This window comes from Onychomys torridus, chromosome 10 (genome assembly GCF_903995425.1).
Source record: "Onychomys torridus chromosome 10, mOncTor1.1, whole genome shotgun sequence".
NCBI classification, from domain to species: Eukaryota; Metazoa; Chordata; class Mammalia; order Rodentia; family Cricetidae; genus Onychomys; species Onychomys torridus.
The window spans coordinates 30,865,285-30,889,092 of record NC_050452.1 but is presented as its reverse complement, the minus strand read 5'-3'; the positions used below and the strand labels follow the sequence as shown (position 1 = coordinate 30,889,092).

General features: G+C 41.2%; 1 protein-coding gene and 1 non-coding gene across 4 annotated transcripts in view; both read left to right on the top strand.

Annotated features, from left to right (window-relative positions):
- The window catches only part of Kiaa0232 (KIAA0232 ortholog), a 64,027-nt gene that overhangs the window by 19,079 nt on the left and 21,140 nt on the right, over nucleotides 1-23,808 (top strand). For all 3 annotated transcript variants that reach the window (XM_036200513.1, XM_036200512.1, XM_036200514.1), the window contains exons 2-3: nucleotides 2,464-2,960; nucleotides 13,040-13,174. In XM_036200513.1, coding sequence (XP_036056406.1) covers nucleotides 2,730-2,960; nucleotides 13,040-13,174 — 366 coding nt within the window. In that variant the 5' untranslated portion in view covers nucleotides 2,464-2,729. The remainder of the gene's footprint in view (nucleotides 1-2,463; nucleotides 2,961-13,039; nucleotides 13,175-23,808) is intronic.
- On the top strand, nucleotides 9,813-9,914 carry LOC118592615. The gene has a single exon (XR_004946089.1). It is a non-coding gene; the product is annotated as a U6 spliceosomal RNA (small nuclear RNA).

Sequence of the window (23,808 nt, the reverse complement as noted above, 5' to 3'; positions counted from 1 at the left end):
TCCTATAAATATACCTGGGCTTTGTTCTGAAACCACAGTAAAGTTAACTGAAAGCAGTTTGGTTCTTTGGGGTCTGTTAAGATTTGTTTGGGGACAGTCATGTTGCTGGTGCCAGGTTAGGAGATGGAGACTGGAAGATCAGTTGAAATCCAGGCCATCCTGATCTACATGAGATCCTGTTTCAAGACATAACCCCTGCCCCCCAGAAAAAGAAAAAACAAAACCAAAAACAAAAACCAGCAAAAGATGTATTAGTCAGGACCAGATCAGTATTTAGACCATGGCTAATTCTTCCCAAATACAAAGACCAGACTTTGCTGAGTTTGTGAGTTTCCTGGCCTGGCTGGAGGTACTGCTTGCTGCTGCTGAGGATCAGGTACTGACTCATCATCCTTTACAGGGATGCATTCTGTGCTGTGGGGGCCTCTGTGCTGACAGAGTAACTATCTGCATGAGGCAAGAAGGAAATACCACTCAGCATGACTCAGTAGCCAGTGTTGGTTCAAACATCTAGAGTCTGACACTGGACAGGTTATTGTAGGCATATTTAAGTACAGTACAGTTTGGAGAAAAGGATCTGATGTGGTCTCAGTCATACAGATACCATAGAGGTCATTTAGACCATTAGCCACCCCCAATCCTGGTTGTGGGAGCTTGGGGAGGCAGGTATGTCCTGGCCCTACAGATAGCACAGGGGTTACCTAGACAGGAGGCAGAGGGGGAAGTGTCAAAGGACCCTTTCACAGGGGTCACATATCAGATATTATGATTCATAATGGTAGCAAAATTGCAGTTGTGAAGTAGCAGTAAAATAATTTTATGGTTGGGGGGGGGTCATAGCTTTAGAATAGTTGAAAACTGCTGACCTAGGCTATTAGCCACCTCCGTTTCATCGGCAAACAGGTTATACATTTTTCCCTTTGAAAAGACAACCCTGTGTGTTTAACATTCCTGCTTTCCCTAATGCTTATCTGTGAGCAGAAGGACCTCTGTGCTCCCAGCGCTGACCTTGGATAGTTCCTTACTTAGGCACACCCACGGATCTCTGCTAAATACTCTAGGACAGACCATTGCAAGTCTTTGATGTTTGTGCAGACCTTTCTCCAACTCTCTGTGAGTTCAAGCTGCCTGGATTCTCACTCTCCTTCAGCTGTTTCAAGTTCCTTCAGTCTTGGCTGGTTTTCACTGAGTAACTTGTCAGCTTGCTTCAAGTGGGCTAGGATTGAATTGTTTATTAGTGATCTGTCTGATATCTTGCCTGGGAACCAAACATTTATTAATTAAATGATTTATGGAAAATGTTTTAATTTTGAGAGTCAGCTGGAAAATATCAGCTGATGACAAGTGTAGAAAATCTTTGCTTTAACTTAATTACCTTTCATAGTTTAATAAAGGCAGTATATTAGTGAGGATTTTTTAAAGTAGCAATCAGTAACACATATTGGTCTAATGGCTTAGTTGTAGAATGGATTTAGAATTGTTTTCTATATATTTATTGTATAAATTTTATTGACACCTGGGAAACTCAGGCATACATCATTGTAAGGAATGTCCACCTTTCACTGAAAATCCTGCTCTGAGTCATGCTTGGTGGCTGAAGTTCACGAACATACTAGGTTCATCAATGCTGCTTCCCCTGTTTTCATTTCCTAGCAGGCTTCATAGCTAGACTCTGCATTTAAAAGCCCAAACCCAAAAGATGAACAAAGAAACCCATCACTGGACATATTGAAAGTGTGTTTAGGGGATAGCATTAAGAAAGACTGTCACTGAGTCAGAAGTCCAGCTAGGAGAGGCCATAGCAGCACTGACAGCACAGCCTGTGGTTGTAAGACAGGTCTGCTTCACCTCCAGTTTTATGACTACCTCCCTGATTACCATCCTCAGTTTTAGCCATACTAAATACACAATAGTGACCTGTGAATTTAAATTTAAAGATTGTTTTTTTACCAACGTTTGGATGACACTGTTTAACTGTTGTTTCCGTTGTATTTAAGTACGGATTTGCTGTAAACATTTTACTAGTCCAGGCTCTTGAGATAGGAATTGATCATTAGTGTCATTGGGCACAAGCAGAGATCACCTTGTTTTCATTCCAGATGATACCAAATTTTAAATTTACAGTGTCACTCAGTTTAAAATGCCAAATACTCCACAAGGAAAGTATTGTTCCAAGTTACCAGATACATTTTAAAAGGAAGAATACCTTTTTTAAAAAAATCACCCTCACTGAGTAGTGGTGGCTCACACCAGTAATTCCAGCACTTGGGAGGCAGAGGCCAGGGGATCTCCTAGTGGAGGCCAGCTTGGTCTACAGAGTGAGTTTCAGGACAGCCAGGGCTACACAGAGAAACCCTGTCTTGTAAAATCTTAAATAAATAAATAATAAATATATAAAGATAAAAGTCATCTCACAGCCTTGTTTCTATATGTAACTCATTCCTTTCTTTTTCATTTTTGTAGGTTCTGCCAGAGACTGACATTTGGCCTCAATGGGAAATGAAAGTTGAAAATTGCATCTCCACGTGTGTTGCTATCATGGTGTTGATTCACTGGTCATGCCTGAAGAGGGAAATTGTGTTGTAGAGAGCTGACTGCTGTGCGGTCACTGCCTAGCCTCCATGTCCAGCTCCTCTCCTTCCTGTTGGAGTGAAATCCTCTCCGGATCCCAACAGAACGTCCGCTGTAGAAAATGCTTTGTGTTTTAAGAATGTCAGCAACCTAAGTTCATGCACCCTGTCTGTACAGTTGTTGTGGATGGTTTGCCATCTGAAAGCACCTCAAGTTCTTATCCAGGCTTCGTGTCTGTTTCTGACATGTCTCTGCTTCATGCATTGGGCCCAGTGCAAACCTGGCTGGGACAAGAGCTCGAGAAATGTGGCATTGATGCCATGATTTATTCGCGGTATATCCTCAGTCTTCTTCTGCATGACAGCTATGACTATGACCTTCAGGAACAGGTATTGATGGGTGTTAAGTGCTTTGTGACATTTGATGGCTGTGTCTGTGTCCAGTTACATTCTATTTTTGTGGTAAAATATTGCAACAGAAGTTTGAGGGAGAAAGTTTATTTGGCTCAGAAATCCAGATTATGGTTCATAATGGCAGGGTAGTCACAGTTGCAGGAGCTAAAGAGAACTGGTCTCATTATATCCAGTCAAGACCAGAGTGTAATGAATATATGCATGCTTGTGCTCTGCTTGCCCTCCATTTTCTACAGTCCAGGATACTCTGCTCTGGGAATGATGCCACCCATAATTAAGATGGCTCTTCCCATATCAACTCAATCATGACAATCCCTCACACATTCTCAGAGGTGCCTTAATCTAGACAGTCCCTCACAGGTGTACCTTTAGGCCTGCCTCTCAGGTATCAAGTACTAACTTGATATTTGTATATACTTTTATTAATTTTTGAAGTGGAGGGACACATGTACCACAGCATTCATGTGAAGACCAGATGACAACTTGTAGGAGTTGATTCTCATTCTTGTTCTACCTTGAAGGTTCCAGGCATTGAACTCAGGTTGTCAGGTTTAACAGCAGGCACCTTTACCTGTTGAACCATCTCACCAACCCCTGTATGTGTACATTCTTTTTTTTTTTTTTTCCAAGACAGGGTTTCTCTGTGTAGTTTTGGTACCTGTCCTGGAACTTGCTCTGTAGGCCAGGCTAGCCTCGAACTCACAGAGATCTGCCTGGCTCTGCTTCCTTAGTGCTGGGATTAAAGGCATGCACCACTATAGCCTGGTTTATGTATACATTCTTAAGAATTAATTTTTTTTTTAATTTTATGCGTGTAAGTGTTTTGCTTGTATGGATGGATGGGCACCATGTGTGTGCCCGGTGCCTATGGAGGTAAAAAACTTGGATCCCCAGTTGTAAGCCAGCATGTGGATACTGGGAACCGAACCTGGATTCTTGGCAAGAGCAGCAAGTGCTCTTAACTGCTGAGCCATCTCTCCAGTCCCATAGGTGTACATTCTTAAGACTTCAAGTACTCCAAGTCAGAAATAACCATTGTGTAGTATGAGGAATTTTTGAAAATTCCTGTCAGTAACAAGATTGTAGTAGAATATCACTGTCTGGTGCAGTTGTTAACTTGATAGACTTTACTTGTTGCTTACACTCTGACACAGACTTTGTGTCTCATCTGCACTGGGAATATATTTATGACCTGCCACCTTTGGACACCTCTACCCTGAATGTTGGTTTCTACTGTTAGGGAAGTTAGTCACATGTCTATTCTATTTCCTTATGTTCCAAGATAAATACTGTATACATCTGAAAGAATGATGTTAATCACAGTGCACAAGACAAATCAGGACCCTTAGAAGTCCTGTCAAGCTCACAACTCTCCAGATGTCACTGTGTGTCACTTTCAAGTCTGTCATCACACATTGTATTTGATGTGGGTGTTAAGGTTACAGTCAGAAAGCAGTCAATATTGATTCTCAAGGAAAATGAAAAGTCCCCCAATCCAGTCTTACTCTCCAAGGACGGCTGTCCTTCAGAGGGATGGTGCTTTCCCAAGCACAAAAGAGGGCTCTAGGTACACTACATAGTTTTTTTTACATAAATCTTGTAGTTTTTCAAAATTCTTAGTCCAGAGAAAGTGGTATTTTGTGAGTAATTTTGTTTTAAATCATCATTACTAACATAAATAGCAGGAACAGACTTTTATTGACAAGAATTTGGCTTTGCCCTTCCAAACCCACAAGAGAGAGAGAAAAAAAAAAAAAAGCCCTAGAGTCCAGCAAATAACAATATAGATTTTCTCTGAAGCTCCTAATATTTCCATACATCACTTGCCTAGAGCCTGTTTTCTTGTAGCTGGTGTTGGCATCCTTGGGCTGGGTACATCTATACTTTTCTGGCTTTTAGGTTGCTTGCTGCTCTAGCTGGGAACTAGGTCAAATAAAGTTTGTCTTGTGTTTTTTTATTTGTTTATTTTTATCTTTTGTTTTACTTTGAATCTGAACTGATGTCCTACACTTGGGAGGCAAAGACAGATGGATTTCTGTGAGTTCAAGGCCACCCTGGTCTACAAAGCAAGTTCTGGGACACAGAGAAACCCTGTCTCAACCCCCCCCCCCCCAAAAAAAAAAAAAGCTCATAATTAGCAGATGTGTTATTTTGGGATCAGCCTTTTATTGCCGTCTTTCTAGAAAATGTAAAATAGACTCTTGAGAGGCACATAAGATGTTCTCTCTGCAGACATGGAAGAATGGTCTTTCCAGAAATGAGGCAGTTTCTCATAGCTACTTCAATTCATGGGGGATGGGGTTGTTTTCAGTAAGACTTTAACTTCTCATTTCTTAGAGTTGTTTATTAGGAGTCTCAATCTAGAAGATTTAATCAACAGCAATATATTTCCTAAGGCAAGGTATTTATGTACCAAGTGCTATGCATTGTACAGAGTAAAGTGTAGATGTAGTCAAAGAAGAGTGTATATACTCTGACAGACATGGTCAAGTGTTCTCTGGTTTCTTATTCATTGCAACAAGTTGGGATCAGGGATCAGAGAAACAGTGAGTCTCCACCCAAATTTGATCCTCCTTCCAGGTCCTGGTTTACTGCTTATAGTCACAACAGATAAAAGCTGGGGAAAGAACATTATGTCTAGAGTTATGAGGAAGATCTATGTGCAAATAGACAGCTATAAAGTACTATTTGGGGCGGGGGGCATTGTGTATGTGCATGTTCAAATGTGTGTGAGTACAAACAGAGGCTTGTGACATCCTTAACTACTCTCCACTTTTTTTTATTGTGACAGTGCTATTGAACCTGGATTATGCCAATTGAGCATCTGGTGAGCTTGTCTCTGGGATTCTCCATGTCTGTCTCCCAAGGGCTAAGATTATAATTAGCTGCCATGCCTGGCCAGCTTCTTACATAGGTTGTGGGAATCCAAGCTCTGGTCCTCATACTTGTACAGCAAGTGCTTTTTCCATTGAGCATCTCCCCAGTCACCAAAAATACTTTTCTACTTAGCCCTGGTAAGGCAGAGGATACCTTGGCTTGTGTGTGTATGTGTGTATGTGTGTGTGTGTGTGGGGGGTGCAAAGGGAGGGATGATGAAGGTCAAATAAAAAATGTCTTGCTTTTGTTAAATTTATTTTCATCATGTTTTATTTATGTGTATGTAGACACGTTTGTGCAGGTGCCCTTGGAGACATTTTAGATTCCCCTGAGCTGGAGATACAGGCAGTTTGTGAGCCACTCAGTGTAGGTGATGGGAACCAAATTGGGATCCTCTTAGAGAGCAGCCAGTGCTCTTAACCCCTATCCTGCAGTTGTCAACCACCTGTGAAGGTGACAGAAACAAATATGATTAAAACTATCCGTGAGGATGGAGAGATGGCTCAGTGGTTAAGAGCACCCACTGCTCTTCCAGAGGACCCAGTTCAATTCCCAGCACCCACATGGAGTTCACAATTGTCTGTAACTCCATTTCCAAGGGATCTGACACCTTCACACCAATGCATGTAAAATAAACTTAAATTATTTTAAAAAGTCAAAACTAATCATCAGGTATGGAATTACTTTGTAGGAAGGAACATGTAATGTTAATGGAAAATGTTAAAAAAGGAGAAATATATGTGAGGAATGTACAAGTCAGAGCAGCATCAGTACTAATGCTGATGGCATGAGCTTGGGTCCATATTCTGTCCAGGACACCAGAAGCATTTTTTGTTTTGTTGTTTTTTTTTTGTTTTGTTTTTTTGTTTTGTTTTTTTTTTTGAGACATGGTTTTATGTAGCTTAGGCTGACCTTGAGTTTACTGTATAACCAAGAATGACCTTGAACTTCTGGTTCTCCTGCTTTTACCTTACAATTCTACCTAGGATTACAATTGTGTACCACCATGCCCAGTTTGTGTTATGCTAGTAATTGAACCCAGGATTTCCTGTATGCTAGGCAAAACTCAACCAACTGAATCATGTCTGTAGCTCCTTTGTTTACATTTTTTAAAAATTAATTTTAATCGCGTGCATGCGTGTGTGCGTGCGTGCGTGTGTGTGTGTGTGTGTGTGTGTGTGTGTGTGTGTGTGTTTGCATTTGCATTGTGAGTATAGAAGCCTGAAGAGGTTAGAGACATCAGATCCTCTGGAATTGGAGTTATATGTGGTTGTGAGCCACCTGATGTGGTTACTAGGAATAGAACCCGTGTCCTTTGGAAGAGCAGTAATGGGCTTTTAATCTCATTGAACCATTTCTCCAGCCTGTTTACATGACATGGGGGTCAATGGGATGTGCTTTTGAGGGTATATCTTGTCCCTGGCTGCTGCTCTGTTGCCCTTATTCTTCTTCCTATTCTGCTTCCCAGACAGTAGGAGGTAAGAAGCTTCCCATTGCTATGTTCTTCTACCATGTTTTCTACCTTGACATGTAGTGTGAAAACAGTGGAACCAGGTGGGCAGTGATGGCACACACCTTTAATCCCAGCACTAAGGCAGAATTGAGTTTGAGGTCAACCTGGGCTTTACAGAGCGAGCTCCAGGACAGCCAGGGCCACACACAGAAATGCTGTTTCTAAAGACAAAAAAAACAAAACAATGAAACCAGCCCACCATGATCTGAAATCTCTATAACTGTGAGCCAAAATAATCTTTCCCCCTTTCAGGTTTTTCCTCAGGGGTGTGTGTGTGTGTGTGTGTGTGTGTGTGTGTGTGTGTGTGTGTGTTTAATTTGTCACGGCAACAGAAAGCTCACTGATGCATACTTGTTATCTTTTTATCATCTATGCTTCACTAAAAGTTGACTGGTTGGCACTGAATAAGATCAAGTATGTTTTTTCAAAGCCATAATCTGGAAGGCAGAACACAATTATCAAGTATCAAAAGCAGATGTGGCAGAAGAGCTCCCCAGGCAACCGTTTATTTATTAGTAGCTGCTTTTCTAGACACCCTGGTGAGGTGACATAAGGTTAGGATTTTGATTGACTTCTTCATGCTGTCTTCTATCAAAAAGGAGATTGGGACCTGGAGGAAGAAAAAGAACATGGTATTCTAAAATACAGCTGGTATCACTGCTGTCTGCTGCTAAGCACCCACCCCTGCCTCCCACATCTTGTTAACAACCTCCTGAAGAACAGAAGCCCAGTGAGTCTGAATGAGACTATGTTCCCCTTTCCCTAGCTCATACACTACACCCACTTTAGGCCCTCAGTGGCTGAAAGCAAAGTGGCAGGGCTCGCTCTCCTTCAAGGATCTGCTCAAGAGAGGCCTGAGACCAGTCAGAAATGAACACTCCATAGTTCTTGATGGTATGTGAGAACTTGATGCCCAGGGTCACTCCCCTCTACCCCTACTAGGAGCTAGGTCAAACCCAAGTTGAAAGGAGGAGGCAGCCAGAGAAGCAGAGGAGAAGGCCCGGGGACATTGAAGCTTGGAATCAAACCAAGCAAGGGCCAGCCCTAATTCTGGACGTGCAGCTGAGTGACTTCCCCTCAAGCTAGTTCAGCATGAACTCAGTAGTGGGGGACATTTATATTCAGTACAAAATACAAGTATTTTGTGTCTTTTTATCCTATACTGTTTTAAAAATCTGATGATTAGTTCAGTGATTTTAATAAAATGTTGGTTAATACTTATAATACATACTATACAAAACAGAAAAGTACAGGGTGGGAGAGCTCTTGAAATAAGTGGAAAGAATAGAATGCAAAAGGTATATATGATGTGCTGTATTTTTTTTTATGTAGCTTTTGTTACAAGTTTTATATTTCCCAGTGAGTTGAACCTAAAACTCAGGGTAAATAGCTCTGTGTGCCTATAATGCTGTGAAATTTTTGATAGATGCTCGGATCATAAATCATACTAATCTGCTTCATATGCTTCTACAGCACACCAATGTAGTAACAGGCAGCCATCAAGAAAAGATTCAGTTTTGTAAGTACTTTCTAAGTAAACTCTGGCTTTCTAGTTAATGCCAGAATTTGATAGTATCTGTGTGAGGACATTATCAAAGGTAAAATACATAACATCTTTTTATGAATGACCATTAACAGGACAGTCAAGAAGAAAAAACATCCAGACTGGAAAGAAGTAAAACTACCTCTAGTCAGATATTACATAATCATATTGAAAAGAGATACGTGTTAAAGGATGAATATCCATATTGGGGGGAAGGACAATAGTTGGTTCTAGGGATACATTTCAGTAGTAGAGTATTTGCCTAGTTTGTGGAGGTCTTGGGTTCATCCTCAGTACTATAAAAACAACAAGAAAATGGAGAGGAAGAAGTGTAGCGGGGGAGGGTGCCCTAAAAGAATGAAGACAGTTCCATGTACAATAGTTTCAAAAACAAAATAATAGGAGTACACTTAGCAGAAGTGTGAGACTTCTGTATGAAAGTGATAAATGTGCAAAGACCTCAAAACCTGAATAAATGGGAAAATGTGTTCATGATGAACAAACTCGGTATGACTAAAATGGCAGTACTTCCCAGACTTATCTGTAGACTTTCCAGTCATCATCAGAACCCCGGCCACCTTTATATTGCAAAGATTGACCTGCTGATCCTGAAATTTATATGAGAAACTCATGGGATACACAGTAGCCCCAAGTTCAACAATCAAAATGATGGCAACTTCAGAGGACTTACTCCCAATTTCAGATTTTCCTACAAGGCTCTGATAAGACAGTTTAGTCCTGGCTTATGACTGGGAGTCAAAGTCAGTGAGCTGGAACCAAGAGTCCAGAAATTAACCCTTTCATCTATGGTCAGGGGGTTTCCAACAATGTAGGAAGAACAGTCTTTCAGCAAATGGTCCTGGGCCCCTGGGTACTAAACAGAGAATGAAGCTATGTTCATTTCAGCAGCACATATAATACAATTGGAACAATGCAGAGATTAGCATGACCCCTACACAGGGATGGCATGCAGATTCACAGAACATTCTATGTTTTTATGATAAAGAATGAAGCTTAACTTCTGCGTCCTACCATATTGAAAAGTTAATTCACAATGGACCAGACACTTGAATATAAGGGCTAAAAACTTGGGTTAGGCAGTGGTTGCTTAGATATGAGGCAAAAGAATAAGAATCCAGAGGGTATGTAAATTAATAAGATCTTACTACAAGTAAAAATCTTTGGCATTTCAGGTAACACCATCATGGAGGTGAAGAGGCAAGTCATATTCTGAAAGATGTGCAGGCAGTTGGGTTAGGAGCTCTTGCATCTCAGCACTGAGAAAGGCTCCATGCTACATTTGTCACAGACAGTATGGAGATGACATTCAGTCCAAAGGAAGGGGCTTAGCATCAGTTGTTATTAGAGGGTGGGTACATTAAAGAATACAAGACAGTTATAGATGCTGGTAGGGTGCTGATGTGGTTGTATAGCAGCTGCTTTGGAAAACAGTCTAGTAATTCTTCAGATATTAAACACAGTTCAAATGTGGTCCAACCTATCCATCCATCCATCCATCCATCCATCCATCCATCCATCCATCCATCTTCTGTCTATACCAAGAGCATTGAAAATTGATGTCTATGCCAAGACTTACTTGTATTTGAGTGTCTGTAGCAGTGTGGCTGCTAGCCAAAAGATAGAAATAACTCAAACATCTTTCTGTGGCTAAATGGGTAAATAAAACACACTTGGCCTATACAGTTTGTATTAATTCATAAAATATTAGTTCATAAACAGGAATGAAACATTGATCCATTTTATTACAGCATGGATGAGTGTTGGAGACATGCTAAGTGGAAGACTAAACCCAAAGGTCAGGCATTGCATAACTCCGTTGTTAGCATCTGCATAGGCAGGGCTATGTATGAAGGAAAGTACTCATAGGCACAGAGTTCCTTTTTAGGTTGAAGGAAGTGTTTAAAGTTAAATAGTGATACCTGTTAGGTAGCCTTGTGGATACACAAAAACAAAACAAAAACCTAAATGTTAAAAGTAAAGGGTAGTATGTGCAGACCCTGGTTCCATTCCTAATACCAAAATTAAACAAAAGTTTTCTCTGTGTAGCTTTGGAGCCTGTTCTGGATCTCAATCTGTAGACCAGACTGTCCTCGAACTCACAGAGATCTGCCTGGCTCTGCCTCCTGAGTGCTGGGATTAAAGGCATGCGCCACTACCGCCTGGCCAAAAGTTTTACAATGTTACTGATTATTTCCTCAGGAGTTCCCAGAAGTAGATTTATTGGATCAAAAGTACATGCTTAAGATGTTTGCATAATGACATATGCTGTCAAATTGTGCTTCAGAAAGACCACATGTCCTTGTGAGTTAACAGTTTATACAGACTGCTGAGTGCATGTCACCTCTGCTGAGCTATAATAGATTTCAGGGTCTGGATGCTCATTAAGAGGGAATGTAATTTCAGCCCAGGTAAAACTAAGCTCCATCCATTTCTTTTTTTGCAAGTGACCCTCCTACATGCTTTTTTCCCCCTAATTTTTTTGTTGTATGTGTATGGATGTTTTCCACACAAGCATGTATGTCTGTGCACCACATGCTTTCTTGTGCCCAGAGGCCAGAGGAAGGTAATGGATCACCTGGAACTGGAGTTACAGAGAGTTGTGAGATGTCATGTGGGTGCTGGGAATCAAACCCTGGTCCTCCAGAAAAGCAACCAGTGCTGTTTAACCACTGAGTCATCTTTTTATCCTCACATTATTATTATTATTATTATTATTATTATTATAGTGTGAACCATAGGAGCTTAGAGCATTTTCTCTGTCTTGAAGAAGCTTTGAGTCAACACTGTTAAGGCTCTGGCCTATGATCTTGTTACAGAATACAGTCGGTCTCCAGAAGATATCACAGATAAGAAGTGTTGGGTCTCAGATGTAGTCCAGCTAAACACAGTCATTAAATGGAAGCTGATCATTCTTATTTGACCAACAGCATTGTTTTGTTGTTGTTGTTGTTTTGGAAAATGGAAATAATATCACTCACCCAAAAAATTAGTTCTAAAAACATGGCCAGCAAATGACTATTACAGGTTCTGAGTGTGAGAGGCACACAGGGGCCATCTGCTTCCACTCATATTTGTCAGCATAAGAATCATTTCTGTGTTTTAGATCAAAGTGAAAATTGGGTTGGCAGGTGATGGTTTGCATTTTGCCCTTAAAAAGATGGTTGAAATTTGTAGTTGTGGTTCTTTTCCTTCTATATCCCATGTCCTTCATTTGCTTTTCTCTTATCTCCTGAGACCAGTGCCCTTCTGAATAGTAACTTCTTTCATTCAGTCATTATCTGCCCTGTCTAGTCTTTTAGTATCTTGTCTTTCTACTGTTTTAATCACTTTATCAAATGAAAGACTTTGCAAGCAAAACAGACTAGCAAAGTGATGGAGAATAATTCCATAAGTTTCTGCTTTAGGGAAAGAGTTAAGTAAACTTACATTGGATTATTGTATAGCCAAGAATTTGTAAAGTGGGTAATAGTCCGATACAAAATTATGTACTGACTTCATAAGTATGCTTTAAAAGCACATGGGAAAACTAACTGAGGCACACTTAGTTTTTCTTGTTTTTACTGAGTGGCAGTACAGTGGCTGGTGTCCCCTCCCACCTTCTTGCTTTTGAAATTGTCTTCAGATTTTTTTTGTACTGGCATATATAAGCCAGGGTAAATAAACCAGCAAACCCTGTAAAATGCTTTATAACTATTGGACGTTCTTTAGACAGTAAGGTAGAGAAATAGGTTTTAACCACTTAATTGATAAGCTCTAAGACCTTAATCATAGCCTGGATACTCACTGAAAAGCACAAACTGTAGGAGACATTTCGTGTATCGTACAGAGTTTATATTGCATTTTAGTTACATTTCTGTTTATGCACATGCTGTTTATGCACAAGCATTAGTTGACTTGTTTGCAAGTTGGCATGTCTTACCACTGCAAGTAGTCAGGTTCTTGAGAAGATGAATAATCTAAGCAGACTCCAGTGAGCGCTGGGTTCTAAAGTGCTCATCTTGAGTATTTGGTAGGAAATGTATGTGTAAGCAGTTGTGTTCAGGGTTCCTTAAACTGATTCTCCAGTCTTAAATCATCTAACCTGGTGCAATCTCATTGCAGGAGAATGACATCTTGGGCTGGGAGAAAGGAGCTTATAAGAAATGGGGAAGGAGTAAGAAGAAGTGCTCAGATCTAACACTAGAGGAGATGAAAAAGCAGGCTGCTGTTCAGTGTCTGCGCTCTGCTTCTGATGAAGTAAGTTTATGTTTTCTAATGCTTAGGGGGAGCAGTGGGGTACTCTTAGAAGTTTATACAACAGTAATAACAAAAAAAAAACTAGAAATAAACTTCTCATCTCACTATTGAGAGGTGAACATTTTTACTTTATAAACTTTTTCATGTCTTGGAATTTTATTTTGTTTGTTTTGTTTTTGAGACAGGATCCCACTCTGTATCCCTGGTTGGTCTGGAATTTAATATGTAGTCCAGGCTGGCTTCAAACTCACTGAGATTTGCCTTTCTCTGCTTCCTGAATGCTGGGATTAAAGGCATAACCACCATGCATGGCCTTACATTTTATTTTATAAAATATATTTTTACATGTAGCACTCTAATTAACGAATACACACGTTATTTTTAACTTAGGTCCTTGAGGGTGCTCGGTGAGAACTCTGCTACTGAGCTGTATCCCAACCCCGTGTCTTTAAAAAAGACACGACATTTCATCCTGTTGTTATTTTCAAATTGTGTTTCATCAGATAATATTCCAACAGCAGAGTGGTCACTGCTAGACAGTTGACGTACTCTTGATTTCTGCCCTGCTGTCTGGAACACTGTGTATATGGTTGGTGCCTTATGTTGTATGTATGCTTATTTGGGTATATTCCTAGAAGTGGGCTAGTACTTCTTATGCCTTAAGTATCATATTTGTTTATGATTCAGATATTTTTTGTTTTCTTTTTTTTTAGATAATTAGCTTATTTTTAAGCTCTTTATATAAAACAATTGTACGCTAAACTTGCTTTAGAAAATGAACATCTGTTTAAATAAATACATTGATTCTTACTTTGTCACCCACTCTTATGATGAAACCTCTTGAAATGGTTTTGTGGTGAGATGGTACAGTTTTTAAACACCATTACAATTGAAGGTTGAATTGAGAGAGTTCTAACCTCCAGGCTTCCTTCCTGAACCAAAGGTCGTGTGGTTTAATGCTGTGACAACCAGTTTGCTTCATCTGTGTGACCTGTGGCATTTACTCATTTGGCAGTATCTGTTATAGGTGCCTTTCAATACTTGCTTGCTCCATGTTAGTCCTTGTCTTAGTCCATATGTCTGTCCTCTCACCCCGCCTCCCACTATGTCCTCAGCCAACTCACAATTGTCTGTGAAACCTGCTTCCCTGGCTGGGTATTGTCATACTTGTGCATCATCCTGTGTCACAACCTGTAACCCTGAATTTCAATTGTTAATTTGACTATGCTCTTTGGAGCCAAGGATATTCCGTCAGTCAGGCAGTCCATCATTCTGTCCATCGGTTTGTCCTTCCTTCCTTCCTTCCTTCCTGTCCCTCCCCCCCTTATTATTATTATTATTTTTACTTTGGAATGCCTATCAGGCTGAGTTCTGAATATAAATACTATTGAACTTCTTTAGAACTAGATAGAGTATTCAGTGTTTAGAACCCCTCCTGTCATGGGAATCCTCTTCCTAGCTCTTTTTCTCTCCTCCCTGCCTTTGACTTTTTATTATTTATTTATTTACTTGTTTGTTTGTTTGTTTTGGTTTTTCGAGATAGGGTTTCTCAGTGTAGCTTTGCACCTTTCCTGGAACGAACTCTGTAGACCAGGCTGGCCTCAAACTCACAAAGATCTGCCTGCCTCTGCCTCCCAAATTTAACTCCAAATTGCCCAAAGTTGCTGCTCATACACCACATCCACTGGGGACAGGAATTTAAAAGCTGCGGCTTTTGTGTAGTGCTAGTTACTTCTCAGCTGTAACCAGGGTATCTGCAGAAGCAACTTTAGGAAGGAAGTATTTATTTTGGTTCAGGGCTTTGGGGATTCCAGTCCATCATGGTGGCAAAGACATGGTGTGGAGTAGAATGTCTGGGGTCAGGAGTACTTGAGGCTTGGTTTGTTGGTTTTTTGTTTTTTTGTTTTTTTGTTTTTTTTTTTGGTTTTTAGAGACAGGTGTCTCTGTGTAGTTTTGGTGCCTTTCCTGGAACTCACTCTGTAGCCAGGCTGGCCTTGAGCTCACAGAGATCCATGTGACTCTCCCTCCCCAGTGCTGGGATTAAAGGCCTGAGCCGCCTCCGCTGCCGCCACTACCACCACCACCACCTGGCAGTTTGTTAGGTTTTGGAGGATCAGGATGCAGAGAGCTAGAGCAGAGATTTGGCCAGTCTAGAAGCCTTCAATGGCCTGCCCCCTAGGCGCCATATTCCAAAAGTTCCATAAATTTGTAAAATAGAATTGCTAGCCAGGGAAGTGTGTTCACACATATGAGCCCCTGAGGCACTTTCCAGATGCAGTTCATAATATATGGCTCTCTATCGTGGGTACCATTGCATTACTTAAAGCAAGAACATCAGTCATCTAGTTTAAGAAAAATGAGTATATATAGGCATGAGATAAAGGAACGTCTCACTGAAGCTGTGGGCTGAAAGTGTAAAGGCCCCAGGAGGGCCCTGAACTAGGAACTGTAAAGAACAAATGAGGCTATTGCCTCCAGTGACCTAAAGTCTTCCATTGTCTTTCTTCCCACTTGGGGGTCTTTCCTTTCTTTGTGAATTCCAGCTTTCTGCTTTAGCATAAATGTGGTAAAGAATGGCCTTTCCTGCCCCAGCTCAGCATGACTGCTGCAGTATCCAATGCTGGTCACTAGAAAAAGAACCCTATAGCCTGTGCACATGTCCACCCCTATGTGATGAAATGTGGTGATGGACAGAGAGCAGAGAAAGATGGTGTGATTAAACGGTCACAGAAGTGGATTGATAAAGGGAATGGAGCTTGTAAAGGAATTGTTGAGCATTTCAAAAGTGTGAAGTGCCTGTCTGGATGCTTTATTCACATGGTGAGAAGTGAGACCACAACCATTAAGTCCAGGAACTAAGAACACTCAGAGCTTCAGTGCTCTCCCAGCCAACTCTGTCTGGAGCCTGGCCTTCTCTTCCTAGATGCATGGATGGATGGATGGATGGGTGTTGTATTGCAAACTTGGGACTGGCTATAAGACACTATTCTGCCACAAATACATTTATTGCTTTAAACCACAGAGGAGGCACAAAAAAACAAACAAACAAATGGGGAACCATGACCATACCTAACAGTGACTTTGAAATCTCCAAAAAGATGACAGGATCCCACAACCATGATTTCACATGGACCGGGATAAAACTATTATGCTGATTAACACCACGGAAAGATCTGCTTTGGACTTGGACTACAAACTACTCAGGACAATTTTGAGACGGCTAGCTATGATGATCCAGATTCATATACTACTCAAACAAGGACTTGAAACAAGCCCTGCACTTTCTCATTATGCAGATTCTGGATAAATGATACAACTAACTCTCTCAGGACATGACAATTAACCCCGAAATTTTCTTTTCAGGATTCCCTAAAGATGCCTTCACTCTCAGACAGCAGGAAGTAATTTTAAAAATACGATGCCCACATTCCCAAGAGTTGGGGGTGGGTGGTTTTTTTGGTCATTTAATGAGTAATAGATTGTCATTTTTTATGACTGTTGGTTATAAGTTGTTAATCGTTAATGGTTTAAAAAAAAGCTAAACAAAGGAGATGAGATACAGGGGTTTTTGTTTAAAAAAAATAGAAAAAAAAAAGAGGATATAGAAAAGGGGAGGTTGTTGAACCTACTCTGAAAAGAAAAAAGGAAGATATAGAAATATTAAGGTAAAAGGTAGATTTTTGAATCTACTTAGAAAAGAAAAAAGAAAGAATATGGATATGATAAGATAAAAAGGTAGGTTATTAAATCTATTTTTAAAAAGGAACTACTTGTTTTTAATGGGATAAGTAATGAAATTTTTTTGTCTGAATTTGTCAAATGTTAATGGACTAGACATTGGTTTTTTTGTTGTTGTTGTTTGTTTGTTTTTTCGAGACAGGGTTTCTCTGTGTAGTTTTGGTGCCTGTCCTGGATCTGCTCTGTAGACCAGGCTGGCCTCGAACTCACAGAGATCCACCTGGCTCTGCCTCCCAAGTGCTGGGATTAAAGGCATGTGCCACCGTTGCCCTGGACCGCACATTGTTATTGTATATAATGGAGTTTTTTGTCTGAATCTGTCAAATGCTAATGGACTAGACATTGTTAATGTAATTCTTGACTGTATATATTATATATACTTTTTCTTATATTAGTTATAAATTTTTTTAAACAAAAAAGGGAAATGTGGTTGATATATTGTGCACCCCAATACATCCACAGTATTAAATATAGAGGTTAGGCAGTGGTAGCACACACTTTTAATCCTAGCATTCTAGGGGCAGAGATCCATCTGGATCTCTGTGAGTGCAAGGCCACACTGGAAACAGCCAGGCATGGTGACACACATCTTTAATCTCAGGGAGTGATGGCAGGAAGCAGAAAGGTGTCTAAGGATGAGGACCAGGAACTAGAGGCTTTCTAACTTTTGGGCTTTTCAGCAGCAGTTCAGCTGAGATCCATTCGGATGAGGATGGCCTCCAGTTTGAGGAAATAGGGTCCATCCGATGAGGAGTTGTCGAGGTCAAGTTAGCTGTGGCTGGTTCTGCTTCTCTGATCTTTCAGAATTCACCCCAATACCTGGCTCTGGGTTTGTTTGGTTTTTGTTTGTTTTTTGTTTTTTTGTTTTGTTTTTGGGTTTTTTTCAAGACAGGGTTTCTCTGTGTAGTTTTGGTACCTGTCCTGCCTCTTGCTCTGCAGACCAGGCTGGCCTCAAATTCACAGAGATCCACCTGGCTTTGCCCCCCGAATGCTAGGGGGTTAAAGGCATACACTACTACCACCTGACTCAGATTTGTTTTTATTAATAAGAACTTTTAAGATTCGTGTTACAGATGGGCTTTCTAAGAGTCTTTGGCTTTCTTCTGAGAACCTCTGAAGGATTGGAGGGTTTGGAGAAGAGGATGGTATGGTATGAATTAAATAATGATTGTAGCTCTAGCTGCTGCCTAGAGACTGAACAGTGATGAGGCTGGCTAGCTGGCAGACTAGGTGAAATCAGTGAAGAGCCTATGTGGAGGCTGGGGATCATGGGTTGGAGAGCATCCTATACTACAGTGAGACTGTCTGAGAAAGCAAAGGAAGCAGCAGCTGTTCAGTGACTCTGTGGCTAGTCAGACTCTGGATTGAAGGCAGAGCTGACCAGATTGCATGTAGGGTAGAGAAAAGGCGAACAGTCCAGGGGGGTGACAAAGGTCTATGGTCTCAGTGCCTTCAGGAGTGGAGTTTCCAATTTCCAGGGACAGGAATCCCAGGAAGGCACCCATCTGAATAGGTGGGGATGAGGAACTACTAGAGTGCAGGGTACCTCCCCGAGAGCATGAGGTACAGGTGACTGCATGTACAGGTTTGGTTGGCCGAGTGGCTTGTGGGCCTCAGAAGCTTTAAATAATAGAATGCTTTTGTGCTGCTTAAGTAGCCTGGAGCTTCTCTCCAGAAAGGGTGTAAATTTGAGGTTTCTGCAGAAATTCCTGATCTTTCAGATATTGAAAAGTGAGGACCTGAGAAAGGAAACAAGTGGGAGAGGATGTTCTAAAAACCTACAAGTTCAGTGAGCAGTGAACATAAAAATAAGCCTGTGTGGGGTTACAGTGTGGGGAGCAGGAGGAGGGCAGTCATCCTGCAGTCCCAGAGCTTGAGTCTTTTGCCCTCTTCTCCCTCCCCATGCTTGCTTTTATTGCTAGGATTACTTTGCATGTTCTTTAATCTCATATAAATAGCACCATTCTGTATTTGTTTTACAACTTTCTTTTAAATGTTTAAAATTTTGGGTTTATAGCCATTCTGTTCTTTTCGTTCTTAAATGGTTATTAGTAATTGTAATTAGTAATCTCTTACTATTGCAACTTCCAACCTTTCCATTTTGTTCTTTTCTTCCTTATATTCTCTCCCTCTCTCCTCCTGTGTATTCATTCATTCTCTCTCTCTCTCTCTCTCTCTCTCTCTCTCTCTCTCTCTGTGTGTGTGTGTGTGTGTGTGTGTGTGTGTGTGTGTGTGTGTGTGTGTGTTATGTTCTGTTTTTTGAGGGCTCCACCTGCTTCTGCCTCCCAAGTGCTGGGATTAAAGGTGTGTTCCACTAAACCCAGAGGCTCTTATATAGTCTTTTGAGGTACCTTTTCCAGGCTACATGCTGAGGCATTGGGTCACTAGATTAAAGTCTTAGACTCTGGTATTTGAAAAAAGCTATGGACCTGGCCAGGAGGAAATGTAAGCTTTTTCTGTACAATAATTTTCATGCACATTAGTGACCTTCCCCAGTCACACTTCATAGACATAAATGTCTGCTCCAGCCAGGCCTGGTGGGCCATATCTATAATCATAGCACTTGGGAAGCTGACACAGGAAGCTAGTGAGTCTAAGGTCAGCTGGGCTACAGAGTAATACCTGCCTCAAAAATAAATAAAAAAGCAAGCAAAATACAATTTTGCAAAATGTCTACTCCACATCTTACTTTGAAACCTTGACTGTTCTTATTAAAGGGACAGTGTGGTATTAATGAAAGTATCCAAAAAGCTCAACCCAGAACCTTCCAAGCTTCTTGTCTGAATCATCAGAGTTTAGTTTTTATTGAAGGCACGCAGATATCTGAAGAGAAAAGAAATGTGCAGTAGCCATTGCACGCCTTTAATCCTAGCTCTTGAGAGACAGAGCCAGGCGGATCTCTGTGAGTTCATGGCCAGCCTGGTCTACTGAGCGAGATCCAGGACAGGAATCAAAACTATACAGAGAAAACTTGTCTGGAACAAACCAAAAAAAAAAAAAAAAAAAAAAGGAAAGAACAAAGGAATAGTCTAGTAACAAATGGTGTATTTTCCTGAAAACCAAATGCTAGAGAACTGAAATCAAGTTAAAATCTGTCTTTTGTCTGTTGAGGGCCACGTAGAATAATAGCTCATCTGTCCTCATACCTTGAAGCATGTGTAGTGAGTGCTTGTGCCTTTGGGCAGGTCCAGCCTGCAGCCCAACACAATCATAGATTACTTTAATTTTTGTGTTGTTGCCAAGGTTCTCATTTCTCAAGGATGAACTTTGTAGATGGCTTGTCGCAGTGATAAATGGTTCACATCGTTTCCATACTGAAGACTAAGGCAAAATAGAGTTGCCTTTCTGTAAGCTTTGATTGTGGTTTTTGTTGTTTGTTTTGTTTTTGGTTGGGGTTTATGTTCATTTTATTTTTTAGAAATGATTTCATTGTGTAGACCAGGATACCCTCAAACTGGGCATCTTCTTGGTGGCTGGTATTACAAGCATGTGTCACCATGCTTGGCTGATGGTGTTATTTTATCATCATTTTAAAACAGGCATTGGTAACCTCTTTTTTGATGGGGTGGGGAAGGGAGTGCTGGACTGGAACCTAGCTAGGGCTTACATGTACAAGGCAGGTACTGTACCACTGAGCTGTGTGCTGCCCCAGATGGAACCTTTCCTCCTCATCTGTCTTCTCTGCATCACCCCAGCAGTGTGCAGTCTATGCCCTAGACCTCTGTCCTTCCCGCATATGGCACGTGTTCATCCACTGGGGACTTCTCTCTTAGTTTGTACCATTTTTAAAGAGCAGATGACATAAGAGCTGGAGGCACTCTAGAGGTCCTCTTGTGTTCAAAGATGGGAACTGTCATCTTCACTGGGGCCTTAGAGCAAACAGCCTTTAGGTTTGGGGATTTTAAAATCTTGTACTACTTTTTGGCCCTGAAGGCAAGAGTTTGTGCGTTCAGTCTTCCCAGTCAGTGGTCTTCTGCTTCCTAGCTTACCACTGACAGTTCTAAATTTTATAAAGGTTTTTAAAACCTTCAGACATTAAAGTATGAAGCTGATCCTTGGCTCCCTAATATACTGTCACCAATAGCCGTTCTTTTGATACCTTACTCTCTCCAGCTCTGCTGTAGAAATTAAAGATTCTAATCCATAAAACTAAAAGAGACCCCTGTGCAGTATGGGGCTCAAACCACTGTATTTGATTTCAACTCTGTAGGTTAGCAGAGTTCCTTGGGAAATGCTGCTGGTCTTGTTTGTGGTTCCATGCTGCTGCAATGGGGTAGCAATGATTGCTGTCTTCATAGGACTAGTGCTTTAGCAGGCATGGTCTGTAGAGCCAGGAGTTGTCATTCTAAAAGCACATGTCCCCTGTAGATGTAATTCTTAAACGGTCTTATTAACTAAGAAACACAGAGCCAAATGCAGAGTTAAAAGCCCAGAGAGCAGTAGCCAAGAGCTAAGACCACCTTCTTAACGCTGCCGTCCTTCCCCCCAGAAAGAGACCTACTTCCTGTTTGTCTGTATTTTTATTGCCTTTCTGTTCTGCCTTCTCATTGGCTCTAAACCCAACCACATGACTTTCTCATCACTGCCAGTCTATACAGACCTCCAGGTCTCTATGGTTGGTACTTGGATTAAAGGTGTATGTCACCATGCTGGCTGTGTCCTTGACCACACAGACTCTGCCTGCCATGTGATCGGATTAAGGGTGTGTTCTACCACTGCCAGACTTCTGCTTAATGGCTACTGCTCTCTGATCTCTGGGCTTTTTACTCTGCATTTGGCTCTGTGTTTCTTATTTAATAAGACCATTTAAGAATTACATCTACAGTTCCCATTACTAATGTGTTTTCATTTTGGGAGGGCATGCTAAGGAGAACAACATGATTCACTTGTGGTACTTGAGTAAGGGGTTGTCCTCTAGCACTGATATTCTGGAGAGAATATCAGTCTAAGCTGTGAGGTATTGGGCTCCATTGAGAGAAAACACACAGGAGGATGATTCAGCAGCAGAAAAAAACAGAGCAAATAAGAGACAAGGCATTCTCTCATTCTAAACCACCGCAGTAAATATGAAACAAACTTAATGGAAGGCTTAGAGTATACAGCTGTGGCACTAGGAAGAACAGAGGAATGAAGAAGTTGAGGGACCAGCCAGTATAGGAAGTGCAGGTGGTCTTCCAAATGTGGAAACTGAGGCTGGGGTTGGTCAATGGCTTATGTGGAGTCACATAGTTTACCGTTGTCTTAGACCCAGATCTCTGAGTTAGTTCACTGCGCCATGTTCAAATGGAAGTTAAGAATGTGCTTTCATACTGGGTGTTTACCAGTAGAACTTGGGGTTACTTGTCTCACACTTGGGGACTATTCTGGTCCAATGAGTTCTCTATGAACAAGTAGCTTAAAATGCTTAATGCAGCTATGAAGTCTTTGGGTATGGAGAAGGCAGACAACAAAGAGACCAGGCCAGCCACTTTTTCTTGACAGATACGGCTTCAAATTCCAAAGCACAGGAAGCATGAAGAGAATGGGAGATGTCTGAGAACACTGTGGGGGCGCGAAGCAAAGAACAAAGGAAAACCTCCCAGAAACAGCAGTCCAATAGCTGTAAGCTGTGATCAGCTTCAGTTCACATCAGAGTAACAGACCTGACCACCAGCAGAGGAGGGCAGCGGCATAGACTAAGCCAAGGAGGCTGTGGAGAACAGCCTACAGGGTACTTTGTTTGTCTGCTAGAGGCAGCCCTGCTGTTGAACAGGCTGGACTGACACTGGCAGTACCCCAACTCAGCCTCTAGGTCTGCCTCCAAATCCAGACACTAAAGGCAGTTTTGAAAGGATAGCATACACAATTTAGAAATGACACTGATGCCTACTGAAGTAGCTTGGGTGATATGGGCTCTGACAGGTGCATCACCTGTGTGCTTAACTAGGTGAGTGGAGGTATTCGTGGGTATAGAGAGCTAGAGCAATAAGCATAGCCTTCGATTCCCATGTGTGTGGCGGGGAAGAAATTCAGAGCCAGGTGTGGAGACCCCAAGCCCAAATCTATCCAACTTAACTCTGTTCCCAGAAAAGTAAGAGATACTACCATGTGACTTCTAGGAGGACAGGTTCTTATTCTCCATGTGACCTGCCTGACATGTGGGCTGCTTGTATCACTTGTTTACTGGGTGAGAGTTCATGATTGTCCAGTGAGTGTCCAGCCATACTTCCAGGGGCTGCCTTTTAAACAGCTCTGGAAACAGGATCATCCTGCACATGGCTCTCCACTGTGCATTTTAGAGTGCACTTGATCTACAGAGCACTTCCCACAAGTTTTGGACATTTGGTGGATGAGTGTGGTCACAGTGCGGAGAGGCCGGACAGTGAGTGTCACAGGAGAGCCACAGCATCTTCTCTCCAGGAGTACTCCTGTGGGATTTCTAGAACACAGGTATACCCTAACCTTTGTTCCTTCTTAAGATGCTTTAAGCTAAGTATTTTTCAACATGCCTATAGATATGATAGATTGCTAAAATATAACTTAAAATTTTAATATCATATATTGTAGGTAGAAATGGAAATGAAATTTCTCAGTAACAGTCCTAAATGAACTCTTAAGAATACTTGCCAGCATGCAATGCTACGATTGTAGCTTTGGATGCCTTTATGCTTCTCATTTTACTATTAGGATACCATGATGGCCTAATGGTTATTAACAAAAATAATAACTAGAGTGGAGTTAGTCCCTAGTACTGTAAAAATGTGTGTGGTGGTGGTATGTGTGTTAGTGTATATGTATGTACACATGTAGGATAGCACAGGAGCTAAGGAAAGAAAACAGAAACTTGGTCAGTAAAGCTTGATATACACATAGAGTTAGGAGTGAGGCACTGTTTTCTTATGCTTCTTATATTTGAA